Source organism: Myxocyprinus asiaticus, chromosome 31, assembly GCF_019703515.2.
Source record: "Myxocyprinus asiaticus isolate MX2 ecotype Aquarium Trade chromosome 31, UBuf_Myxa_2, whole genome shotgun sequence".
NCBI lineage: Eukaryota > Metazoa > Chordata > Actinopteri > Cypriniformes > Catostomidae > Myxocyprinus > Myxocyprinus asiaticus.
In genome coordinates, this window is record NC_059374.1 from 8,278,029 (window position 1) to 8,301,169 (window position 23,141).

At 40.8% G+C, this 23,141-nt stretch overlaps 1 protein-coding gene across 3 annotated transcripts in view; it reads right to left on the reverse strand.

Moving 5' to 3' along the window:
- Window positions 1-988: 988 nt before the first annotated feature.
- Window positions 989-23,141, reverse strand: part of LOC127421928 (ras-related protein Rab-30) — a 188,575-nt gene continuing 166,422 nt past the window's right edge. The window contains exon 5 of one of the 3 annotated variants that reach the window (XM_051665154.1): window positions 989-3,232. In XM_051665154.1, coding sequence (XP_051521114.1) covers window positions 2,982-3,232 — 251 coding nt within the window. In that variant the 3' untranslated portion in view covers window positions 989-2,981. Of the gene's footprint in view, window positions 3,233-12,281; window positions 12,310-23,141 lie in introns of those variants that run through there. The other 2 variants (XM_051665156.1, XM_051665155.1) reach the window with 2 other exon arrangements.

The following is a 23,141-nucleotide window of genomic DNA, read 5'->3' on the forward strand; positions in this document are numbered from 1 at the left end:
AGGACAGCAGGAGTGTTTGGGGAGACCTCTGAAAAAATGTTTCCTCACTTAAAGGGCCTATTCACACTTGGCCACTTCATGCGTTTTTAGTGATCGGATTGCCATCCAATTGAAAAAACTAATTCCATTTACACTTGGCCACACAAATGTCAATATAAATCCGATCTTCAGTTCCCGCACTATAAGCAAATAAAACAGAGTTCACTTCTGTGATTATGCTAATTCCTTGCAGAGAATTTAAAAGATGTGCTTTATTATTTGATTCCAATTGAATTCGCCCAGCGTGCATGTGTCTGTGTATGGGCGCACCGTGTGTTTTATCCCTCGAGGCTTACCGTATGTGAGACGATGGTGCCAGATGGGATGGTTTGAGTATTTCTGTAATAGCTGATCTCCTGGGATTTTCACACACAACAATCTCTAGAATTTACTCCGAATGGTGCCAAAAACAAAAAACATCCAGTGAGTGCCTGTTCTGCGGATGAAAACACCTTGTTGATGAGAGAGGTCAATAAAGAATGGCCAGACTGGTTCGAACTGACAAAGTCTATGGTAACTCTGATAACCGCTCTGTACAATTTTGGTGAGAAGAATAGGTTGGCACTTTTTGGTGGCACGAGGGGGACCTACGCAATATTAGGCAGGTGATTTTAATGTTGTGGCTGATCAGTGTAGTCGGTGACAGCTGTTATGTTTAGCTTTTCTCCTATGCAGACATAGCGCTGCTTGGGCGGGTTTAAGTTTACATATGTGACTTGAACAACCAGATGCATTTAGACTTGACCAGTTTCTATTGGAATGTGTCTCAAACAACCTCCTGAAGTGGTCTAAGCAATCAGATTGCAATCCATCTCAAATGCCTTTCAGAGGGCATTTACACCTGGTCTTTTCATGATCGGAAGTTGTCCGATCAATGAAAATGCATGAAGTGGCCAGGTGTAAACAGGCCCAAAGCAACTTTAATCAACATAATGTTTTAATAATTTTCTTACAATGACATTATAATTAGTGTCATAACCATGTTTATTTTGAGAAAAAAACTTGCTGTCTATATATTGAGAATAAAAACAAAAAAAGTATACAAGTAGAATTGCTCAAACGAAAAGCCTTAGAAGTACTGAATTGCTGCAGTTATGTAGTTCAGCTCTTTAGTCATGATTCATGTATTACACAAGATGCATTACAACTTATATAGCACACATACCGAAAACAACAAATGTACATTTAACTACTTGGATAAAAGTGAAGGAATACAGTTGTGCGTGCACTCCTTGCTAAATATTGTAATTCATATCATGAAATGCCGATATTAACATGGTCCATTCAGACAAAAATGGACAAAAGAAGCACTTAGTAATGCTATACTAGAAATTAGGGCCTTTAACAGAAAACAAATAATCCTAGCAAATGCCATTGTTACACAATGCAACATGTTACAATATGGCAAGTATCTGTAAAACAAAGCTAGGCAAAAATAACTGACTGAGAAAATACTGCGCATGGCAAATCATGTAACACAGAAAGAAAACATTTTATACAAAACTAAAAAATGTTATCACTTTAAAATAAAATGTGTTAATAGAAAATCTGGATTTTGTTCAGAAATGAAACAGATGAATCAATCACAATTCACAAATATTACAAAGAACAGTGTAAAATCCATCCAATTTCATTTAGTTAAAAAATGATGGACAAATACATAAAATGCAGGAAAATGCTCTTAAAGCAGCAAGTAAACTACTGAAAGTTTATAAAAGATGTTTCACAGTTCCATTAAAATAACACAGGTGCAAACAACCTTACAGCAAAAGTGAAAGTACAGAATATTTCCAACAATAAATCTGAGAAATTCTTGGAAAAAATATCAATATGGAATGAAATAAGCATTTTAGACAATGGCCTAATGCAAAAACATTTAAAGATAATATATAGTGCTTGGCCACCCAAAATCAAATAGCCAAAAAACAAAAACAAAAAGGATATAAGAAATTATATTTTGCATTATGAAATTATTTTCAATTGTAAAAATAATTTGTAACTGTGAAAAACAATAACAAATTATTTAAATATTATTTACATGTTAATTAAAATGTTAGAAGTATTTGTCCATGTTTGTAGTATTGCTTTGTAGAATTTTGTTGTACTGCTTTAATGAGGATTGTAATATAAAAATATAAAAAACATTATTTAACAAAATCATTGTGTCTGGGTAATTCTCATAACTGTATTACAGTACTGAGAATCTAATTATCATCAACGGTATCATCACTGAGTATCTTCAATGAGAATAATGAGAATTACAAACAGTGATCGACCAGTCAGTGATAGACCGACATATCGACCAGACAGGCTACTTGGTTGATATTTGGGAATTTTTAGATTTGGCATGATGACCATGCCACCAATTAACAGAACTGATAGCTCAGTATCTGTATTGATATCAGCATTTGCTATTGAAAAACATAATGGTCGACTTCAAATTACAGTTAATTTGGGGTGGAAATGTGCTTAATTGTCTTTAAAAGGCCTCACTTTCCTTATGTAAAATATAATTTCTTATTTTTTTCCTTTTGATGTTTTGGGTGAAATATGACCCGCACATGCTCTTTGTGAGATTCACATGGGTACTTTTTTACTGTATGACGACAGGATGGAAATATGTCAGAGGCACATTGGGTTTGGCTATTATTTTTTTTAAAATGACATGGCATTATGTCGAGTACAACCACACTTCCATGCAAGCATTTATTAATCTGTTATAAACTAACAGATTAATAAATGAGAATTAAGTTGTGGTACTAGAAAAATACAGAAATACAGTGAATACGGTTAAAACACCCAGGATTTCAGGGGAAAATTAAGTAGACTTCAACAACAGTGGCAAAGAGTAACCACTGCCACTATGTAGAGGTCACCAACAATACAACCAATTTGTAAGCAATCCATGTTGCCTCCTCAGCCAGATAGGGTGGCCAACTGTACTAGTTCATGCTGCAGCAACTCAAGTAACTGATTTTCTTCCCTTCTCCAGGCATGGGGGTGGAGTAGTTGTTGTCCAACGTGTTTTGCTTGGCTTCGCAGATCAGTTTGCAGGCCAGGTCCAGGAAGAGCTTCTCCACGTTGTCCGATTCTTTTGCAGAGGTCTCCAGATAGAGCATTCTCTGTGCCTCCGCAAACTCCTCCACCTGCTGCTGGTGGACTTCTCGCTTATCAGCCAAGTCTATCTTATTCCCTGCAAACAACAACAGCAGTCAACAGGGCTGGATAAAAAGGTGATAAAATCCACAACAGAAAAGGACATTAAATACAGTATCTGTAGACAGTTAGAAGGTCCATCAAATGCCAGGGAGTTTGTTTAGTGTTGACAATGAGCTATATGTAGCAGTTCTAAAGACCGATTTAAACAATTGTTGATAGACAATGTCCTAAATCTGCAAGCTAGAGAGTGCAATGTGGACCTTATTCTGCAAAGATACATAAAAAAAACATTATTGATACACTCTAAAGCACCTTTCATGCATGTCATGAAACTTGGTTCAGGACCCTTCTTAAATTTATGTCTATGGGATTTGTTTCCTATTTTATTGTCTGGCAGGTAAAAATCTATTCTGATTGCTTTGAAAAAGTAATATCAGATCTCTCCTTAATATACATCATGATGTATATTAATATACACCTCTCCTTCAGTATACATCATGATGGCGCCACGGATGGCTGCCTCGGTGTGGAGCGCTCCTATTGTTTTGTTGTTTTTGTTTGTTTGTCCTGTGTTTAGTAATCTTTTTCCAGTCAGTTTTACCAGAGACAAACTGCTGAACATTCGACAGCATATACCAGTCAATCTTTTCCCGGTTTTTGAATATTCAGACATTTTGCTGGACATTTTAGTCAGAGGCGCAGCTCTGCTGTTCAAGAGACGCAGGCTAGGGAGGTGAGCAGGCGCGCTGGTCAGGCTCCTTCGGCGCGGCTTTCAAACAGCACTGCCGAGCATTCATCTAGTGAATCTCCGCTCTCTTCCTAACAAAACGGACGAACTACATCTCCTCACCAGCACAAACAAGGACTTTTCAACCTTTGCTGCCTTGTGCTTCACAGAAACCTGGCTGAGTGAAGCCATTCCGGACAGCATGTTACATCTGCCGGGCTTTCAGCTGTTCAGAGCGGATCACGTTGCGGAGTTAACGGGGAAAACGAGAGGCGGTGGAACATGCTTTTACAACAATGAAAGTTGGTGTACAGATGTAACAACATTAAAGAAGATGTGCTGTCCTAATTTGGAAGCGCTCTTTATTAACTGTAAGCCTTTCTACTCGCCATGGGAGTTTTCCTCATTTATTCTGGTAAGTGTTTACATCGTGCCAAATGTGTGTTTGAATGCCGCGCTGCAACAGCTGGCAGATCAAATCACAGACACGGAACAATACCCGGACTCAGTTATTATTATTCTTGGGGATTTTAACAAAGCAAACCTCACACATGAACTGCCCAAGTACAAACAGCACATTACATGACCCACCAGAGACAGGAATACACTGGATCACTGCTACACAACAATAAAGGATGCATATCGCTCTGTCCCTACAGCAGTTTTGGGACTCTCTGATCACTCTTTTCATCTTCCAAACTACAGACAGAAACTAAAATCTGCTAAGCCTGTAGTAAGGACTGTAAATAGATGGACCAATGAAGCAGAGCTGGAACTACAAGCCTGCTTTGACTGCACTGACTGGAGTGTTTTTGAGGCTGCAGACACCAATCTGGATGAGCTCACAGATACTGTTACATCATATATCAGTTTCTGTGGGGACTTATTTAACAATGACAAACCATGGTTTACAGCAGAACTCAGGCAGCTTCGTCAGGCCAAAGAGGATGCTTACAGGGGTGGGGATAAAGTCTTGTACAATCAGGCCAGGAACACACTAAATAAGGAAATCAGAGTGGCTAAAATATGATACTCTGAGAAGCTGAAAAACAAGTTTTCAGCTAACAACCCTGCATCAGTGTGGAGTGGCAGGAAACAACTTATGAATTACAGGACTCCTACCCCCAACCCTGTGGTGGACCAACAACTGACTGATGACCTGAATGTGTTCTACTGTCAATTTGAAAGGCCCAATCTCACACCCTACACCCACTCTGACCTTCACTTCACACAAACACCTCCTGTAACCCCCCTCCTGCTACTCAACCTGCACTTAAGATCTGTGAAGATGATATGTGCCATGTCTTTCGAAAACAAAGGATAAGGAAAGCACAGGGCCCAGATGGTGTTTCACCTGCATGTCTTAGATCCTGTGCTAACCAGCTGGCCCCCATCTTCATACAGATCTTCAATAGATCACTGGAGCAGTGTGAAATCCCATGCTGCTTCAAACGCTCCACTATCATCCCCATCCCAAAGAAACTAAAAATCACAGGACTTAATGACTACAGACCTGTCGCCCTGATGTCTGTGATCATGATGTCATTTGAGAGACTTGTGTTGGCTCACCTGAAGGACATCCCTGGACCCTTTCTAGATCCCCTTCAATTTGCTTATTAAAGCAAACGATAAGATGAGGATGATGCAGTCAACATTGGATTGCATCATATCCTGCAACATCTGGACACAGATGCTTCAGGGACTGAAGGATCCTTTTTGTGGACTTCAGTTCAGCTTTCAACACCATCCCAGCTATTCTCCAGACTAAATTACACCAACTCTCTGTTCCCACATCTATCTGTCAGTGGATTACCAGCTTTCTGACAGACAAGCAGCAGCTTGTGAGTCAGGGGAAATTCACTTCCAGCACCTGTACAATCAGCACTGGTGCCCCCCAAGGATGTGTGCTCTCCCCACTACTCTTCTCCCTCTACACCAACGACTGCATTGCCAAGGACCCCTCTGTCAAGCTCCTGAAGTTTGCAGACAACACCACTGTCATCGGCCTCATCCGAGATGACGATGAGTCTGCATACAGAAGGTAGGTTAAACAGCTGGCTGTCTTGTGCAGTCAAAACAACCTTGAACTGAACACGCTCAAAATGGTGGAGATGATTGTGGACTTTAGGAGGAACACACCAACACTGTCCCCCCTCACCATTCTAAACAGCACTGTGGCAGCAGTGGAGTCATTCAGGTTCAGGAAAATTCACTCTGGACCCCATTCACCCTGCCCACTACCTTTTTGAACTGTTGCCTTCTGGCCGACGCTTTAGAGCTCTGAGCACCAGAACCATCAGGCACAGGAACAGTTTTTTCCCTCAGGCTATCCATTCTCATGAACAGTTACTGCCCCATTGAGCAATAATTAATGTGCAATACACAGCTTAGTCTTTTTATATTATCCAACACATCCAACCTCTTCTGCCATTACATTCCCTTGCACTGTATATAACCAATTTGTATTTAGATTTGCACTACGTATATGTGGTATGTATGTATGTATGTATGTGTATAATATATATATATATATATATATATATATATATATATATATATATATATACACACACACACACATACAGTGCATCCGGAAAGTATTCACAGCACTTCACTTTTTCCACATTTTGTTGTTACAGCCTTATTCCAAAAAGGATTAAATTAATTATTTTCCTCAAAATTCTACAAACAATACCCCATGATGACATCGTGAAAGAAGTTTGTTTGAAATCTTTGCAAATTTATTAAAAATAAAAAATGAAAAAAATCACATGTACATAAGTATTCACAGCCTTTGCCATGACACTCAAAATTGAGCTCAGGTGCATCCTGTTTCCACTGATCATCCTTGAGATGTTTCTACAACTTGATTGGAGTCCACCTGTGGTAAATTCAGTTGATTGGACATGGTTTGGAAAGGCACACACCTGTCTATATAAGGTCCCACAGTTAACAGTGCATGTCAGAGCACAAACCAAGCCATGAAGTCCAAGGAATTGTCTCTAGACACAGATCTGGGGAAGGGTACAGAAAACATTCTGCAGCATTGAAGGTCCCAATGAGCACAGTGGCCTTCGTCATCCATAAATGGAAGAAGTTTAGAACCACCAGGACTCTTCCTAGAGCTGGCCACCTGGCCAAACTGAGCGATCGGGGAGAAGGGCCTTAGTCAGGGAGGTGACCAAGAACCCGATGGTCACTCTGACAGAGCTCCAGTGTTTCTCTGTGGAGAGAGGAGAACCTTCCAGAAGAACAACCATTTCTGCAGCACTCCACCAATCAGGCCTGTATGGTAGAGTGGCCAGATGGAAGCCACTCCTCAGTAAAAGGCACATGACAGCCCGCCTGGAGTTTGACAAAAGGCACCTGAAGGACTCTCAGACCATGAGAAACAAAGATTGAACTCTTTGGCCTGAATGGCAAGCACCATGTCTGGAGGAAACCAGGCACCGCTCATCACCTGGCCAATACCATCCCTACAGTGAAGCATGGTGGTGGCAGCATCATGCTGTGGGGATGTTTTTCAGAGGCAGGAACTGGGAGACTAGTCAGGATCGAGGGAAAGATGAATGAAGCAATGTACAGAGACATCCTTGTTGAAAACCTACTCCAGAGCACTCTGGACCTCAGACTGGGGCGAAGGTTCATCTTCCAACAGGACAATGATCCTAAGCACACAACCAAGATAACAAAGGAGTGGCTCCGGGACAACTCTGTGAATGTCCTTGAGTGGCCTAGCCAGAGCCCAGACTTGAACCCGATTGAACATCTCTGGAGAGATCTGAAAATGGCTGTGCACTGACGCTCCCACCCAACCTGATGGAGCTTGAGAGGTCCTGCAAAGATGAATGGGAGAAACTGCCCAAAAATAGGTGTGCCAAGCTTGTAGCATCATACTCAAAAAGACTTGAGGTTGTAATTGGTGCCAAAGGTGCTTCAACAAAGTATTGAGCAAAGGCTGTGAATACTTATGTACATGTGATTTTTTTCATTTTTTATTTTTAATAAATTAGCAAAGATTTCAAACAAACTACTTTCATGTTGTAATTATGGGGTATTGTTTGTAGAATTTTGAGGAAAATAATGAATTTAATCCATTTTGGAATAAGGCTGTAACATAACAAAATGTGGAAAAAGTGAAGCGCTGTGAATACTTTCCGGATGCACTGTGTATGTGTATATATATATATATATATATATATATATATATATATAGTCTATTCTGTATTCTATATATACACTTTTCAATATTTTGTATTTTTTATTTTATTCAATTTTTTATTATTTTTTAAAGTCTTGTTGCTGTTTTGTATAGTTATGTACTGGAAGCTCCTGTCACCAAGACAAATTCCTTGTATGTGTAAGCATACTTGACAATAAAGCTCATTCTGATTCTGAATAAGATGTACAATTTGAGGTCACAATCATTACCATAGCATAAACTATAAATTTTGAATGGTGACTATGAATGTCTTAAAGATCCCATTAAATCGCTTCAGGAGTGCAGTGTTTTCCCCTATTGAAACAGCAAGTTCAAGAGGGACATTTTGAAGTGCTCATACCTTTAAAATAAAAAAGCAAAATAGCCAAGACTTTATTTACATTGCAGCCATGAAACATGATTTGCTACTTGCTAGTTGGTTACAGGGGAAGGGGCATTTGCGTTCTAGAGAGCATTTGATTTCGTTACAGTAATCTATTTACTTTTAGTCAAAATGTAGTGTAACACATTAAGTCTTATTATATTATATTCTTGTAATCAGATTACAGTAAATGACTAAGTTCAGGCATGAAACTCTGCATGGCGCATGCTGATAGGTCCTTAAACTTGTAATCTTTTAGCCAATCAACTTGAGTTCTCGCTCATTGTCTAACATTTAATTTGCTCAGTTTTGCAGATTTTTTCCCTGACAATGCTATGCTCAGGTTGTTGCTGGGGTTTTCTTCCATGAGCTTGCACAGTAAGGTCTGCTTTTGGCCATGACAATACAGATGGTACTCAACCAGAACAGGCCTAGGAATCTTTTTGTAACGTGTCCGCCCGGACTCATTTCACTGACACACACACCACAAACACCCACAACAGCCATGTCAGTGATATAATGATGGAGAAAGTAGCTCTTGATGCTATTTGTTGTACCAAACCAGCCCAGATGGGACTTGTGACAGAAATCAAGTATTTTTCAGCCTAAGTAAGGCGCATTTTAATTTCCACAGAAGCACGCCGTCTTAACTATCACCAAAACGCAGAATGAGATGTTTTTGTCTGCAATTGCTTTTTACATCAGAGTGGAGCTGACTCCCTGACACGAATCATAAACATGGCACAGTCTACCGGCAGATTAATATTGTAGAGGATAAGTGTTTAAGAGATATAATGCCTATTACAATGAATACTGTATGTAACCTATTAGGGGACTAGTTCTTTCAATTAGTCAAACTCCCACTTAGACTTTGGGAAATGCATTAAATAAAAGAAAATTACTTGAATTGGTGCTATTTTAATGCATTTCTATCTTTAAACTGTGGAAGACTTAATTTGAAAAATGTTAATAAAACATTATATTGTTATTAGGGTTCAAGCCCTGAAGAGGCGAAAGACCCCTATTGTTTTCGTTAGCTTTCTTATTAGGGGTTAAGCCCCGAAGTGGCGAAAGTCCCCTATTGTTTTCGTTAGTTTTCTTATTAGGGGTGAAAGACCCCTATTGTTTTCATTAGTTTTCTTATTATTATTCTTCCGCTCTTGACTCTATGGCAGCCCATAGAACCGCTTATGGGAAAGTTATGAAATTTGGCACACAGATAGAGGACAGTCCGATCTATAACCACAGCAAATTTGGCATCTCTACCTCAAACCCTCTAGTGCCACCAACTGCCCAAATTTGCACTCACGTTTATGTGAATAACTTTTGAACCGTGAGTCCTAGAAACAAAATTATTTTTTCCTCTGATTCCTTGGCTCAAGACAATTCGACGTCATTTTCCGTCATGAAAACTTTTCCGCCATTTTGAATTTTCTGAAAAACCTACTTTTTCGAACTTGTCCTAGGCCGTTTGTCCGATTTGCATGAAAATTGTCCTGCATCATCTAGAGGCACTCACGACAAAAAGTTATTTACAGAATTTTGATAAACCATACCATTTTCGAATGGCGCTTCAACGAATTCGACGAAGAACGCGCAAAATTGAACTTGAGGCCATATCTCCACAACACTTTGAGGGATTGGGACGAAACTTGGTATGTGTCATCACCATTAGGCCCTGAGGTTACCTGCAGTGTTTTGGCGCACTGCCCCCTACTGGTCAGAAGCATATCTTTGCTTATAACTTCTGAAAAGTTAGTCATAAAATCATAAAATTGGTCTCATTATATTCAGTGGGGTATAGCGAGTCCAACGATATAAAAAATTCCTATGTCTGCCATTTTAAATGTTTTGAAAACCTACTTTTTCGAACTCCTCCTAGACTGTTTGTCTAGTTTGCACGAAAAGTGGCCTGCATCATCTAGGAGGCACTCACGACAATAATTTATTCACAGAATTTTGATAAACCATACCGTTTTCGAATGGCGCTTCAACGAATTCGATGAAGAACACGCCAAAACGGACGTGAGGGTATATCTCCGTAACGCTTTAGCGTATTCATACCAAACGTATTATTTGTCATAGGCACCATGACTCGAGGGTGCTTGCTCAGTTTTGGAACAGTGCCACCTAGTGGTCATGAGATATGAAAAAAGCACATTTTTGCTTATAACTTCTGAACAGTTTGTCATAAAATCATCAAATTGGTCTCATTAGATTCAGTGGGTCCAACAATATGTAAAATTCCTATGTCGGCCATTATGGATGTCGGCTATTTTGAATTTAGCCATAAAATGCTGTATTTTACGAAAGACTTGGCGTATTGTTATGAAACTCGGTATGTGTCTTTGGCACCATGCTCTGAAGGGACTGAAAAAGTTTCGGGACCGCGTCACCTTGTGGTCAAAAATTATAATGCTATTTCTAAAAATGCTAATAGCTATTGACTCCTTTTGCCTACTGTCATGAGACTGGTCTTGATAGATTCTGTGGTTCATTCTGAGAACAATGATACCAATTATGTCATGATCGAGCAAACTTCCTGTCCGCCATTTTTATCCCGATTAACTTAGAAAAATTATGCGATTAATCGCAATTAAAAATTTTAATCAACTGACAGCACTAGTATTTATGCCATAAAGGCATGTGTCACTTGCTGTTGGGTACATTTTAGTTTTATGCATGTATCCAAAAAAAAAAAAAAAATTAAAAAAAGGATGAGATCTGAACCCAGGTTCTCTAACAACAAAGTCGAACACTAAAAATGCCTTGTGATAAATGAAGGCTACTATCTACTATAGGACGCACTGTTCTTCCCATCCCCCATGCGAAGACAGACACTGTCACTTTCTTTTAATGAACATTAACATACATTTTTTGGCTTTTTTTGGAGATGTGAAACATGAGACATGTTAAACAATTTCCTGTAACACATTTTAATGCAGCAATTAGGACTTTACCTTTTAAAAAATTTTAAACAAAGATTTATTTATTTATTTATTTTTTTTAAACAGACAAAAGTTTTAAACCCCCAGATAGCCTCACATTGTCAGTGTTTCAAACCTTACTATCTGCCTCCACTATCCCAAAGGGGGGAGGGAGCAGTTTAGATCTTTGTTTGAGGTGAAAAGGGTGCTGTGTGGGGTTGTGACACTCCATTTCCAAAAGATTGTAGGAGATTTGGACTTGCTTAGATTTTCCCCCAGATTAAAACTTGAATTAACTTTACACACATTCCTCAATATGATCACCTCTGCTCTACTAAAGACCAGATTGCCCCGCATCTTGTGTTGGTGGATTCATATTTCATTGCAGTGGCAGTGACTTACACTCATGTTGCTAGGCAAGATTAAATATGATTGATTAGAGAAGCAATAAAAAAAAAAAAAAAATTTTTATATATATATATATATATATATATATATATATATATATATATATATATAAATAAAATAAAACACAAAATGTTATATAACTGATCTAAAAACAGTTATGAACAGCTGCAATTACCTAAACATTTTTATTCAAAAAATAATTAAGACGCATTTGACTTTTATGCAGGGGCTAAAAAACATTTTTTGATATTTTTTTTATTTGAACTGGTTAATTTATATGTACGTAGAGGGGTTCAAGTAGGAAGGACACGGGAGCCGGTTTCACAGTCCAAGTGAGTCAACTTTTAATTAAATGCTTTTCAGCTTCACAGCAAAGTATTGGCTTTACAGCACACACACAGCATCTCTAGTCTCTCTCTGTCTGTCTGTCGCTCCGGCGGCCTTTTAAAGCTGGTCTCCGTCATCACTGAAACGAGAAACAGGTGTTTAGTGTTAACAATCACCAGGTGATGGCCCTTACCACTTCCTCTCTCCCCAGTGACAGACACAAAACCATGTCCCACTCCACATACCCCCACCACCTGACTCAGGCCTGCTAACCCCCCCCCCATTTCCTGGAGAGGAAATCAGCCACAACCATCTTTGGCCCCGGCCTGTGGACCACCTTAAATTTGAAGGGCTGAAGTGCCAGGTACCAAGGAGTGATCCACGCATTGTCATCTTTCATGTGGTGGAGCCACTGAAGCGGGGTGTGATCCAAGCAGAGGTTGAAGGCCCACCCCAGCAGGTAATAGCGGAGGGTTAGGACTGCCCTCTAGAAGGCAAGGCACTCTTTCTTGATCATGCTGTACTGGCACGGGCCGCTCCACCCCCTCCACCTCCTGCGAGAGTACGGCCCCCAACCCCCTCTCTGATGCATCCATCTGCAAAATGAATGGGAGAGAGAAGTTAGGAGCATGTAGAAGCCTCCACACGTGCTATGTCTCCGTGGCAATGCGCTCAAGCCACGTGATAAGATGCGGGGGTTGACAATCTCAGACACAGAGGCAACTGGGATTTGTCCTCCGCCACCTGGACTGAGGCGAATCACTACGTGACCATGAGGACTTAAAAGCACATTGGGAATTGGCCATTCCACATAGGGAGAAAAATAAAAAAATAAATAGGCAGTGGCATATGCAGTGTGCAGTTTGAGAATCTTATCCATGAGGCGCTGGAACGTGGCATCCCTTTGTTAAATCCAATGTCGAATAATATTAAGCCACACCCAACCGATCGAGCAGTTCGTCAATTTGGGGCATTGGGTATGCGTCAAATTTAGACAGCACATTGACTTTTCGGTATTCTACACAGAACTGGACTGACCCGTCACTCATAGGTACAAGAACAACCGGGCTGGCCCAATCGCTGTGCGATTGTTCTATTACCCCCATCTCGAGCACTGACCATGTCCCCCTCCACAATGTACTGTCCAAACGAATCAGTAGAACACAAAAATCGACTACTGTCCCTTGCGTCTGCGCTCAAGTGCACTGGGGGAATCCCCACTAATTGCAGCATAATAATCTGTTTGTAAATGTCTCTACTAGCTTCTTGCACCTGTACAGGGGAATATTTGGCCATTCTTAATTGCAGAATTGTTCGAGTCAAACTGCGGGGTGAGCTGCGATGGACTGCTCTCTTCAAGTCCTTCCAGAGGTTTTCTATTGATTTAGGTCAGTGCTCTGATCATGGCAGATTCTGATGCAATGTGGCAAAAAGTTTTATGGTCAGATGAGACAAAAATGTTTTGGACTGAACTCCAAGTGGAGAAAACCAAATACAGCACACCACCCAGAACATACCATACCTACTGTGAAGCATGGTGATGGCAACATTATGTTGTGGGGGTGTTTCTCTTGAGAGGGGAATGGGCAATTGGTCTGGATTGAAGGGAAACTGGATGCTGCCATGTACACCCAAATTCTTGAGGAAACTCTGTGGCACCCTGCTTGACAAATGAAGATGGGCAGGTGGTTCACCTACAGCATGACTATGACCCTAAACACACCACCAAAAAAACAAACAAAGTGGCTTAAGATCAAAGGTCAAACTCCATAAATGGCCAACTCAGAGCCTTTCCCCAATCTCGGTGTGGGTGTCACGGATCCACCGGACTCCCTCTCTCACGCCACACTCCGCTCTCTCTCCCTCACTGCCGAAACAGCGCTCAGTCTCCCCTGAAGTTTTGATCACATGCACCTGCACATCATTTATTGAATAATCAAGGACTGCATTTATACCTAGCCTTCACACACACTCTTGGTCTGTTCTCGTCTATGTTTGCTCAGAAACTACGTACTTCCTAGTATTGACTAACTTACCTGTTAGTACTTACCTGGTGTTATATTCTGTGGATATTTATTTCATTGTTGTTCTCCTCATCTGGGTTTGTGTGTTGGTTCCTCCTCCGGTTATCATCCAGTGTTGTGACTCGCCTACTTCTTCAAAGTTACCTGCAAGGATCAAAGGACTGTTGTGAGTTATCTATTCGTCTGTACATTGCATTATTTCCCTGTCTGAAAATTACTTACCTGCTGTTTGCAACATTACTCTATCTGGATTTACTCACCTGTTGTTTACTTCGCTTTTTCATTCACCTGTTCAATATAACCCCGCTGTTGAGTCCATATCCCCACCTCCGTGAGTTTCTCCGTGACAGAAGAACAGACCACCAAAAAGGACTCAGCGGGGGCTTCCAATATTCCACCAACACCGATGAGCACAATCATTAGGATCATGGAGCTAACTGGTTTATTTCTGGAGCTGTTCAGACATGATCTTCCTCTTCTGGAATATACAACAAAGTTTTGTCAACTCACTACCCCGACCACAATATCTGACTCCTACCTCAGAGCCATTTATGGAATGGGACTGAACTTCCACCGACGTACAGCTCTTCTGGAGGTGGAGAACCTTTCTTTTGTGGAATATGTCAGAGCCAAGCTGGCCATCCATTACCCCTCGCCATTATCGACATGCTGGACAGAGGAGGTCACTCCCAACACCACGACCCCAAGGTAACTCCTCTCCCTACATTCCCCCTAAATAAATTGTTTGGGGGGCTAACCCTCTCCAAGCTCCGGTGGTCGATTCCCCACCGCGGTCAACGGCAACGACCACGGAGGTCACATTCTCCTCTTACACTGTGGGTTATGGTGGGAACCCCAGGCCGCTGCCGACACCCATGCCTGCCACGGTAAACGAGCCAGCGCCCTTGCCTGCCACGGCCAATGTCCACGCCTGCCATGGCCAACGAGCCAACGCCCACGCCTGCCACGGCCAACGCCCACGCCTACCATGGCCAACGAGCCAACGCCCATGCCTGCCATGGCCAACGAGCCAACGCCCATGCCTGCCATGGCCAACGAGCCAGCGTTGCAAACCTTGTTCATCCCAGAGCCAACGCCTGTAGCCTCGACCATCCCAGAGCCAACGCCTGTAGCCTCGACCGTCCCAGAACCAATGCCTGTAGCCTTGACATTCCCGCAATAACGCTTCCAGCTGTCTGGAAGAGGAGGAGAAGGAAAAGGACTCCCACTCCCCAGTCGATGCTAGCACTTACATCAATCGAGCCTCTCCTGGCTTCACTTGCCTTCATCGAGCCTTCTACAGCTCCACCCTCAGAGTCTCCTACGGCTCAGCCTGATTCACCATGATCTCCACCTCCTGAATCTCCAATCCCTACTCCTGTGGCTCTGCCTGCCTTCGTCAAGCCTCCCTCGGCTCCACCCTCAACCCCAGAAACTCCACCTCCTATGACTCAGGCTGCTCCTACTCCTGTTGCTCCACTTCCAGATCCGCCTATGGCCCTTCTTCCTCCGCTGGTTCCATCCAGCACGATGGCCCTTCCTCCTCTGCTGGTTCCATCCAGCACGATGGCCCTTCCTCCTCTGCTGGCTCCACCCAGGACATTAGCTCCTCCTCCTCCTCCTGATCAGCCGGTTCCCACCATGTGACAAGGGGAATTTCCAACCCAGTTCCTACCCTGTGGCCGACTCCCAGGCCTCCTGACCCTGTCCTGTGGCCACCTCCCAGGCCTCCTGACACTGTCCCTGCTCTATGGCCACCTCTCAGGCCTCCTGACCCAGTCTCTGCCCTGTGGTCACCTCGCTGGCCTCCTGATCATCCATGGACTCCTCCCTGGCCTCCTGATCAGAAACTACGGACTTCCTAGTATTGACTGACTTACCTGTTAGTACTTACTTGGTGTTATATTCTATGGATATTTATTTAATTGTTGTTCTCCTCATGTGGGTTTGTGTATTGGTTCCTCCTCCGAATATCATCCAGAGTTGTGACTCTCCTGCTTCTTCAAAGTTACCTGCAAGGATAAAAGGACTGTTGTGAGTTATCTATTCATCTGTACATCGCATTATTTCCCTGTCTTGAAATTACCTTACCTGCTGTATGCAACACTACTCTATCTGGATTTACTCACCTGTTGTTTACTTTTTTATTCACCTATTCAATAAAACCCCGCTGTTGAGTCCATATCCCCGCCTCCATGAGTTTCTCCGTGACAGCGGGAAGCTTGTAGAGACATAACCAAACTGACTAATGGCTGTAATTAAAGCAAAAGGTAATAAGTTATTCTAGTTTTTAATCTCCTATACATTTTTGGTACGTAAATGTTTTAAGGGAACATTTTTAAATAAAACGATTTTTTTTTTTTTTTTGGGTGGGGGTTCAGGCTGTAAGACGAAAAAGGGACTATTCCAAAGGGATATATTGGTCAGCTTAAATGTATCAGGTATGGTTCTGGTCATATGGTCAAGGAAAGGATAAAACAGGAGTGTAAATTGTGCTCTAGGTTTTTGCTCAAGCTCTTTTTTCTCTGGCTCTTCTCTCTAGGAAGACTGGGTTACAGGCCATCAGGCCAATCTGGCCAATCAATGGGGCAGTGGTAGCTCAGCGGTTAAGGCTCTGGGTTACTGATCAGAAGATCAGGGGTTCAAGCCCCAGCAACACCAAGATGCCACTGTTGGGCCCTTGAGCAAGGCCCTTGACCCTATCTGCTCCAGGGGTGCTGTATCATGGCTGACCCTGCACTCTGACCCCAGCCTAGCTGGGATATGTGAAAAAAGAAGAATTTCACTGTATATGTGCAAATGTATAATGTGTGATAAATAAAGAAAATTATAATTGAAAATTATGAAAATTATTATAATTATCTCCTAGCCATCATTGGTATAAGTAGCAGAAGGTGGTAATAGACAAGAAATGTACAGTTTTATACCATCAACTTGGCATTCCTACTGCTTGAACCAGTGTAGTTGAAATCCCAACTTATAATTATATACAGTATAATCCCAAAACAGAAGATCAAATGACCAACAATGAAATTCCAGGACACAGTGTCAGTACCAGCCAAAGCACAAAATTGATTTTTGTGACAGGATATGCAAATAAAAACCATGCAATGCTGAAATAATATGTCTGCATTTGGTTTGAATGTTAAAATTAACTTCATCAATATCAAATATTACTATTTATGTGGTCAAATGTGTATTTATGCAATAAAGGCATATCGTTCGTCTGCTGGGTGCATGTTACTTTTCCACATGTTGTATACTCCACACCACTTTCTTGAACCTTTCCTCTCCAATTTGAAATGCCCAATTCCCAATGTGTTCTAAGTCCTCATGGTGGCGTAGTGACTTGCCTCAATCCGGGTGGTGGAGGACGAATCTCAGTTGCCTCCACGTCTGAGACCGTCAATCCACGCATCTTATCACGTGGCTTGATGAGTGTGTTACCGCGGAAACGTAGCGTGTGTGGAGGCCCACGCTATTCTCCAAGGCATCCACGCACAACTCACCACACACTCCACCGAGAGCGAGAACCAAACATTATAGTGACCACGAGGAGGTTACCCCAGGTGACTCTACCCTCCCTAGTAACTGGGCCAATTTGGTTGCTTAGGAAACCTGGCTGGAGTCACTCAGCACACACTGGATTCGAACTCACGACTCCAGGGGTGGTAGTCAGCATCAATACTCGCTGAGCTACCCAGGCCCCCCACTTTCTTGAACTTTAAATGCATATCACATATAATAACAACAAAATAAACACATTTACATTTTATTATGCTTATGAGTGGGGTTTTAGTTGAACCGCTCTACCACTACCGACTAGCTGAATTAATTAAATTGTTGCATTGTTGCATAGTTGTTTTTTCAGTATGGCTAACAAATTAAATTATGAATATTCACAATGTATTTTCGTTTAGATTTTCTGGAATATGGTACAATTAACCAATATCTATGAAGCAGCCGTTTCCATATATTGAAAAAAAGGCTATCATTCTAGCATTTCCTTCTAAATGCCAATGGTAAATTCATAAGCTAGCTAACTAAGCTAACTTTAATGCTGCGATTAATTTAGTATTGTTAGATCTCCACCTACATATCAAAATGTAAAAAATACAATAAAAATAATAATATTAACAGTGCTAGTCATAACTCACTTTCTTCACACTGGACACTTCACACTTTTTTTTCTTCACACTGAACTATGGTGCAAAAAGTGTCCCTTTGTGTCACCTGGCAGTGATTTTGCGAATGAGTCTCATTCATAGGGAATTCACAGTGTAAGTGTGGTGGTACTGCACACGGCAATTAAATTTACATTTATTGAGTTGGCAGATGCTTTCATCCAAAGCAACTAACAGTGCAATGTAAACATTTTACTAGTTTGTGTGTTACCTGGTAGAGCATGATGCTAACAACTTCAAGATCATGGGTTTGATTCCCAGGTGAGTATCATTTTGGTTGACTACCTACTGTTCCTACTGTAGAAGCGCTCCTTTTCAGTAAAATTGCAAAGCAAAAAGTTTACTTGCTTTGATGAAGATAAACAACACTCTTATTTACATATTTTAAATGAATGAATTGTACACTTTTCTGACACTACACTCAAAGTGCTTTTACATAAAGAACAGGGGACTGTCCTGAATCACCACCAGTTACAAGTATATTTTAATGATTATTCAAGTGTTTTATAGACTATTAATGTTTGTATTGTATTGCATTAATTTAAGAGGTAATAATACTGCTGTTTTGAGTTCAGTGTAAGACTTCATTATTTTTACATTATTAATCTTGTCAACGAAATCAATGATGAAAACATTTGTTGACGAAAGTTTTGATTTCGTCAATGATAACGAAGACGAGAGAAAAAGGTGCATCATGAAGATTATTAAATGATTTTATTAAAGCATACTGCTGACGAAAATATGATAAAAATTATACTGCAAGATATAAACAGAAGAAGAAACATCTTGATAATCTGTATATAGAAGATAATAGACATGGATTCAATTAATCAATTAATTAATCTGGTGGTGGCGTAGTGGACTAAAGCACTGAACTGATAAGCAAAAGGTTGTTGGTTCAATCCCCACAGCCACCACCATTGTGTCCTTGAGCAAGGCACATAACTCCAGGTTGCTCCAGGGGGATTGTCCCTGTAATAAGGGCACTGTAAGTCACTTTGGATAAAAGCGTCTGCTAAATGTAAATGTAATCCAGTGTGTTGGGCAATTAAATGACGCGCTAGTTAGAATAATCGTAATTATAATTATAATAATTGCATAACGTGCGTTGTGAATACACTGTTTCCATAAGAAACATGCTACATGCAATGTAATATCCTTTCACGGAAAATGAGTAAGTCTTTAAAGCATGAAGAATTCAGAGTACAGTAGGCTAACTTCTAAAAGCTAATACTTCCATTTATACATTATTATTTCAGGAGCTCAGGTTTTTCACAAGGACAGTAAGCCTATGTACATTTAAACTGTATGTTTTATACATGTTTACATTAGAAAATGTTTATAATTTTATTTCTAAATATTTCAATATTTGATTAAAGTTTGGTCTGTTACAGTTTGAAACTTTATGTCCATTTTGCATGTCAAGTCAAAGATATTCATTTCGTATTCAAAAATTTTGTCATTTTTGTAAAACTGACTAAAGTTAATGAATATAACATGACAAAATATTGACTATTTTTAAAAGACATTTGTCAAAAGACTAAAACTGTGACTAAGGTCATGTGACGCCATGCGAGATTCAGATGTGTGAACGGTGAGCTCTGCGCACTTTGCTAGTTTTAATACTTTTTATGTCAAACCAGTGAGATTCGATACACACATTAACTGCTCTAGGAAGACAATGTCAAATAATTCAAAATTCGAGCTCTGGAAACATTAAAAGACACTTACATGCTCAAGCTGACGCCCCTGACAAGGCAGTGGACCAGGGAGCCAATTTGGCCGGAGAAGTGAAGGAAATTCGGTGAGAATTGTTGAACGTGTTGGCAATGCTGACGAAGGTCCTTGCTGACTTGGAGGATCTTGCTGTAATACATCGATCGATCACTGCCATGGAGACGAAATTCACTGAGGTGGATACAAGAGTGGGGGATATCCAGAAACGGATCAATTATCTGGAGTCGTAGGAGAGGGAATTAGCTGCTAATCCGCTAGTGACCAAGGTGGATTTGGAGTGCATCTGGGAGAAGTTGGAAGACTTGGAGAATTGTAGCAGGCGGAATAATGTCCGAATTGTTGGAATTCCTGAGGACGAAGAAGGTCGGTATTTGGTGAGATTCCTTGACGGGCTCTTTCAGAGTCTGCTCAACATAACAGGCCATAAGCTGGAAATTGCACGAGCTCACAGGGTTCCGGCTCAGAGATCTGCTGAGGGAGACAGGCCCCGATCAATTCTGGCCAAAATTCTGAGATTATCCGATAAAGATCTAATGTTACACGAGGAGTAAAGGAAGGCTTTCTTGGAAGAACCACAGCATTTTCTTGTTCCCAGACTTTGCAAATTTGACAAGAGAGAAATGAGATCGATTCAAGGAATGCAAGAAACTCTTACATCAATGGAAGGTCACTTTTGCACTGATGTTCCCGGCCAAATTGAGAATAGATGCCAAGGATGGCCGCAAAATATTTACATGCCAACAGTAAGCCATGTCCTTCATAAAGTCAATGGAGTGAGTAAATCATTGTGTGATACTCATGTTGCAGCCGAGTGGGCCTAACTCACTGAACATTCACTTGACTGTCCGAGGAAACTGAGCGTCTTTTTTTGTTGCTTTTTGTGCTGGTTTCGCCTAGTGGCTAGAGTTTGTTTTGTGGAACAACACTCCTTCGGGACAGTTTGTGGATGAATCTACACGCCCTTTGTGCTTATGCCTCCTATTGGTTGGAGATTGTATTATAGATTATTTTCTGTTGTGTAATTCTGTCTCACAAAATTTGTATAGAGGCACTGACTTGAGCATTCTGATGGCAAAGTTGTTTCGGGGGCTCTCGTAGGCGTACATGGACTGTTTAAGTTTAGAGGGATGGACACCAGTTGGTGCTGTCATGTGTGGAGTAAACACACGTTTTACTTTTTCTGTTTGTTTGGTTCGGGGAGAAGTTCGGGGTTTGATTGTTGCACTAATGTTGGAATGTGGTCGATAATTGTATTTTTGACACACAATCTATTTTTCAAAATGTCAAATGATAATATGAGCGGATTGTCTCTCTCCACGTGGAATGTGAATGGGTTGAGGCACCCCATAAAAAGGAAGGAAGGTTATTTATTTTCTTAAATGTAAGAAATATGATATAGTGTTTCTTCAAGAAACACATCTTTCCCCGCAGGGAAGCTGAAAAATTTGGGAAGATATGGGGTGGACATGTTTTTTTTAGTGCTGGCTCAATTAAGAGCAGGGGAGTCATTACAATGATAAGTAAGCATCTACAATTCAAATGTCTCAAATAGATTAAAGATAAATTAGGAAGAGTCATTATTGTTTTAGTAGAAATTCAGGGCCAACGGTGGATTTTGGCTAATATTTACACACCTAACGCTGATGATCAGGGCATTTTATAGATCTTGAAGGGATGTTGCAAGCCGATGGATGTGTTAAAATATTGGTCTTGCAGATATCTGGAGACTTTTGAACCCATCTGGTAGGGACTATAAATTTTTTTCATCAGTCCATAAGATTTATTCTAGAAAATATTTGTTTTGATATCTAAGTCATTTCATCTGTTGTTGACTGCTCAATTGGAAACATCTTAGTCTCAGATCATGCCCTGGTGAGTCTAGAGGTGTTGCACCTCTAGACTGAAATCATATTGTTGGCACTTTAATGTATCCCTTTTGCAAAATCCTGAATTTCAACAAATGTTAAAGGCAGAAATCAGTGTTTATATGGAGACCAACTGGTCCTCAGTATCCTCTGTTGGACGTGGCTTGGGAGGCACTTAAGGTGGTTCTTAGGGGTCGGATCATACAGTATGCCTCATTCATCAAAAAATCCAAAGCACGAGAACTTGTGGAGTTGGAAGGGAATATTAAAAGTGTCGAGGCAGAGCTGAAGTGCCGAATGTCGTCTAATGGCCTCAGAAAATTTACCCGATTGAAATACAGATATAATATTATTTTGTTGCGGAAGGTGGAGTTTTGAATATTCAGGGCAAGACAGTCATACTTTTGAGTCAGGGTACAAAGCAGGGAAGCTTTTGGCTAGATATATAAAGCAGAGTCTTTTTCTACCATGCCCTCAGTGAAATCTACTGGTGGTGAAATTTTTACCTCGGCCATTAATATTAATAATGCTTTTAAAGAATTCTATCTTGATCTCTATAGTTCTATGTCTTCGTCTACTGATGAAGATATTAGAAACTTTGTGGAATCATTAGAACTTCCTAAACTGATGACTGAGCAAAGAAATTCTTGATTCTGAGATAACCTTGGAGGAGCTTGGCGAAGTAATTAAGGCCTTGCCTACAGGAAAGGCTCCGGGCCAGATGGTTTTGCAGCTGAATTTTTTAGATCTTATGCTACAGAACTGGCTCCACTTTTGTTAGAAGTCTATACAGAATCATTAAAGAATGGAAAGCTTCTGCCAACCATGACACAAGCCCAGATCAGTCTGATTCTTAAAAAGGACAAAGATCCAAGCGAGTGTAAAAGTTACCGTCCAATTTCCCTGATCCAGCTAGATGTAAAAATATTGTCAAAAATTCTGGCTAACTGATTAAGTTATGACATCTCTTATACATATAGAGGTGGGGTTTATTCGGGGCTGCAGCTCTTCTGATAACATTAGGTTTTTCATCAATATCATGTGGTCAGTGGCGAATGATCAGGCTCCGGTTGCTGCCATCTCACTTAATGCCGAAAAGGCGTTTGATATGGTAGAATGGGATTATCTTTTTAAGATTTTGGAAATATACGGGTTTGGGAA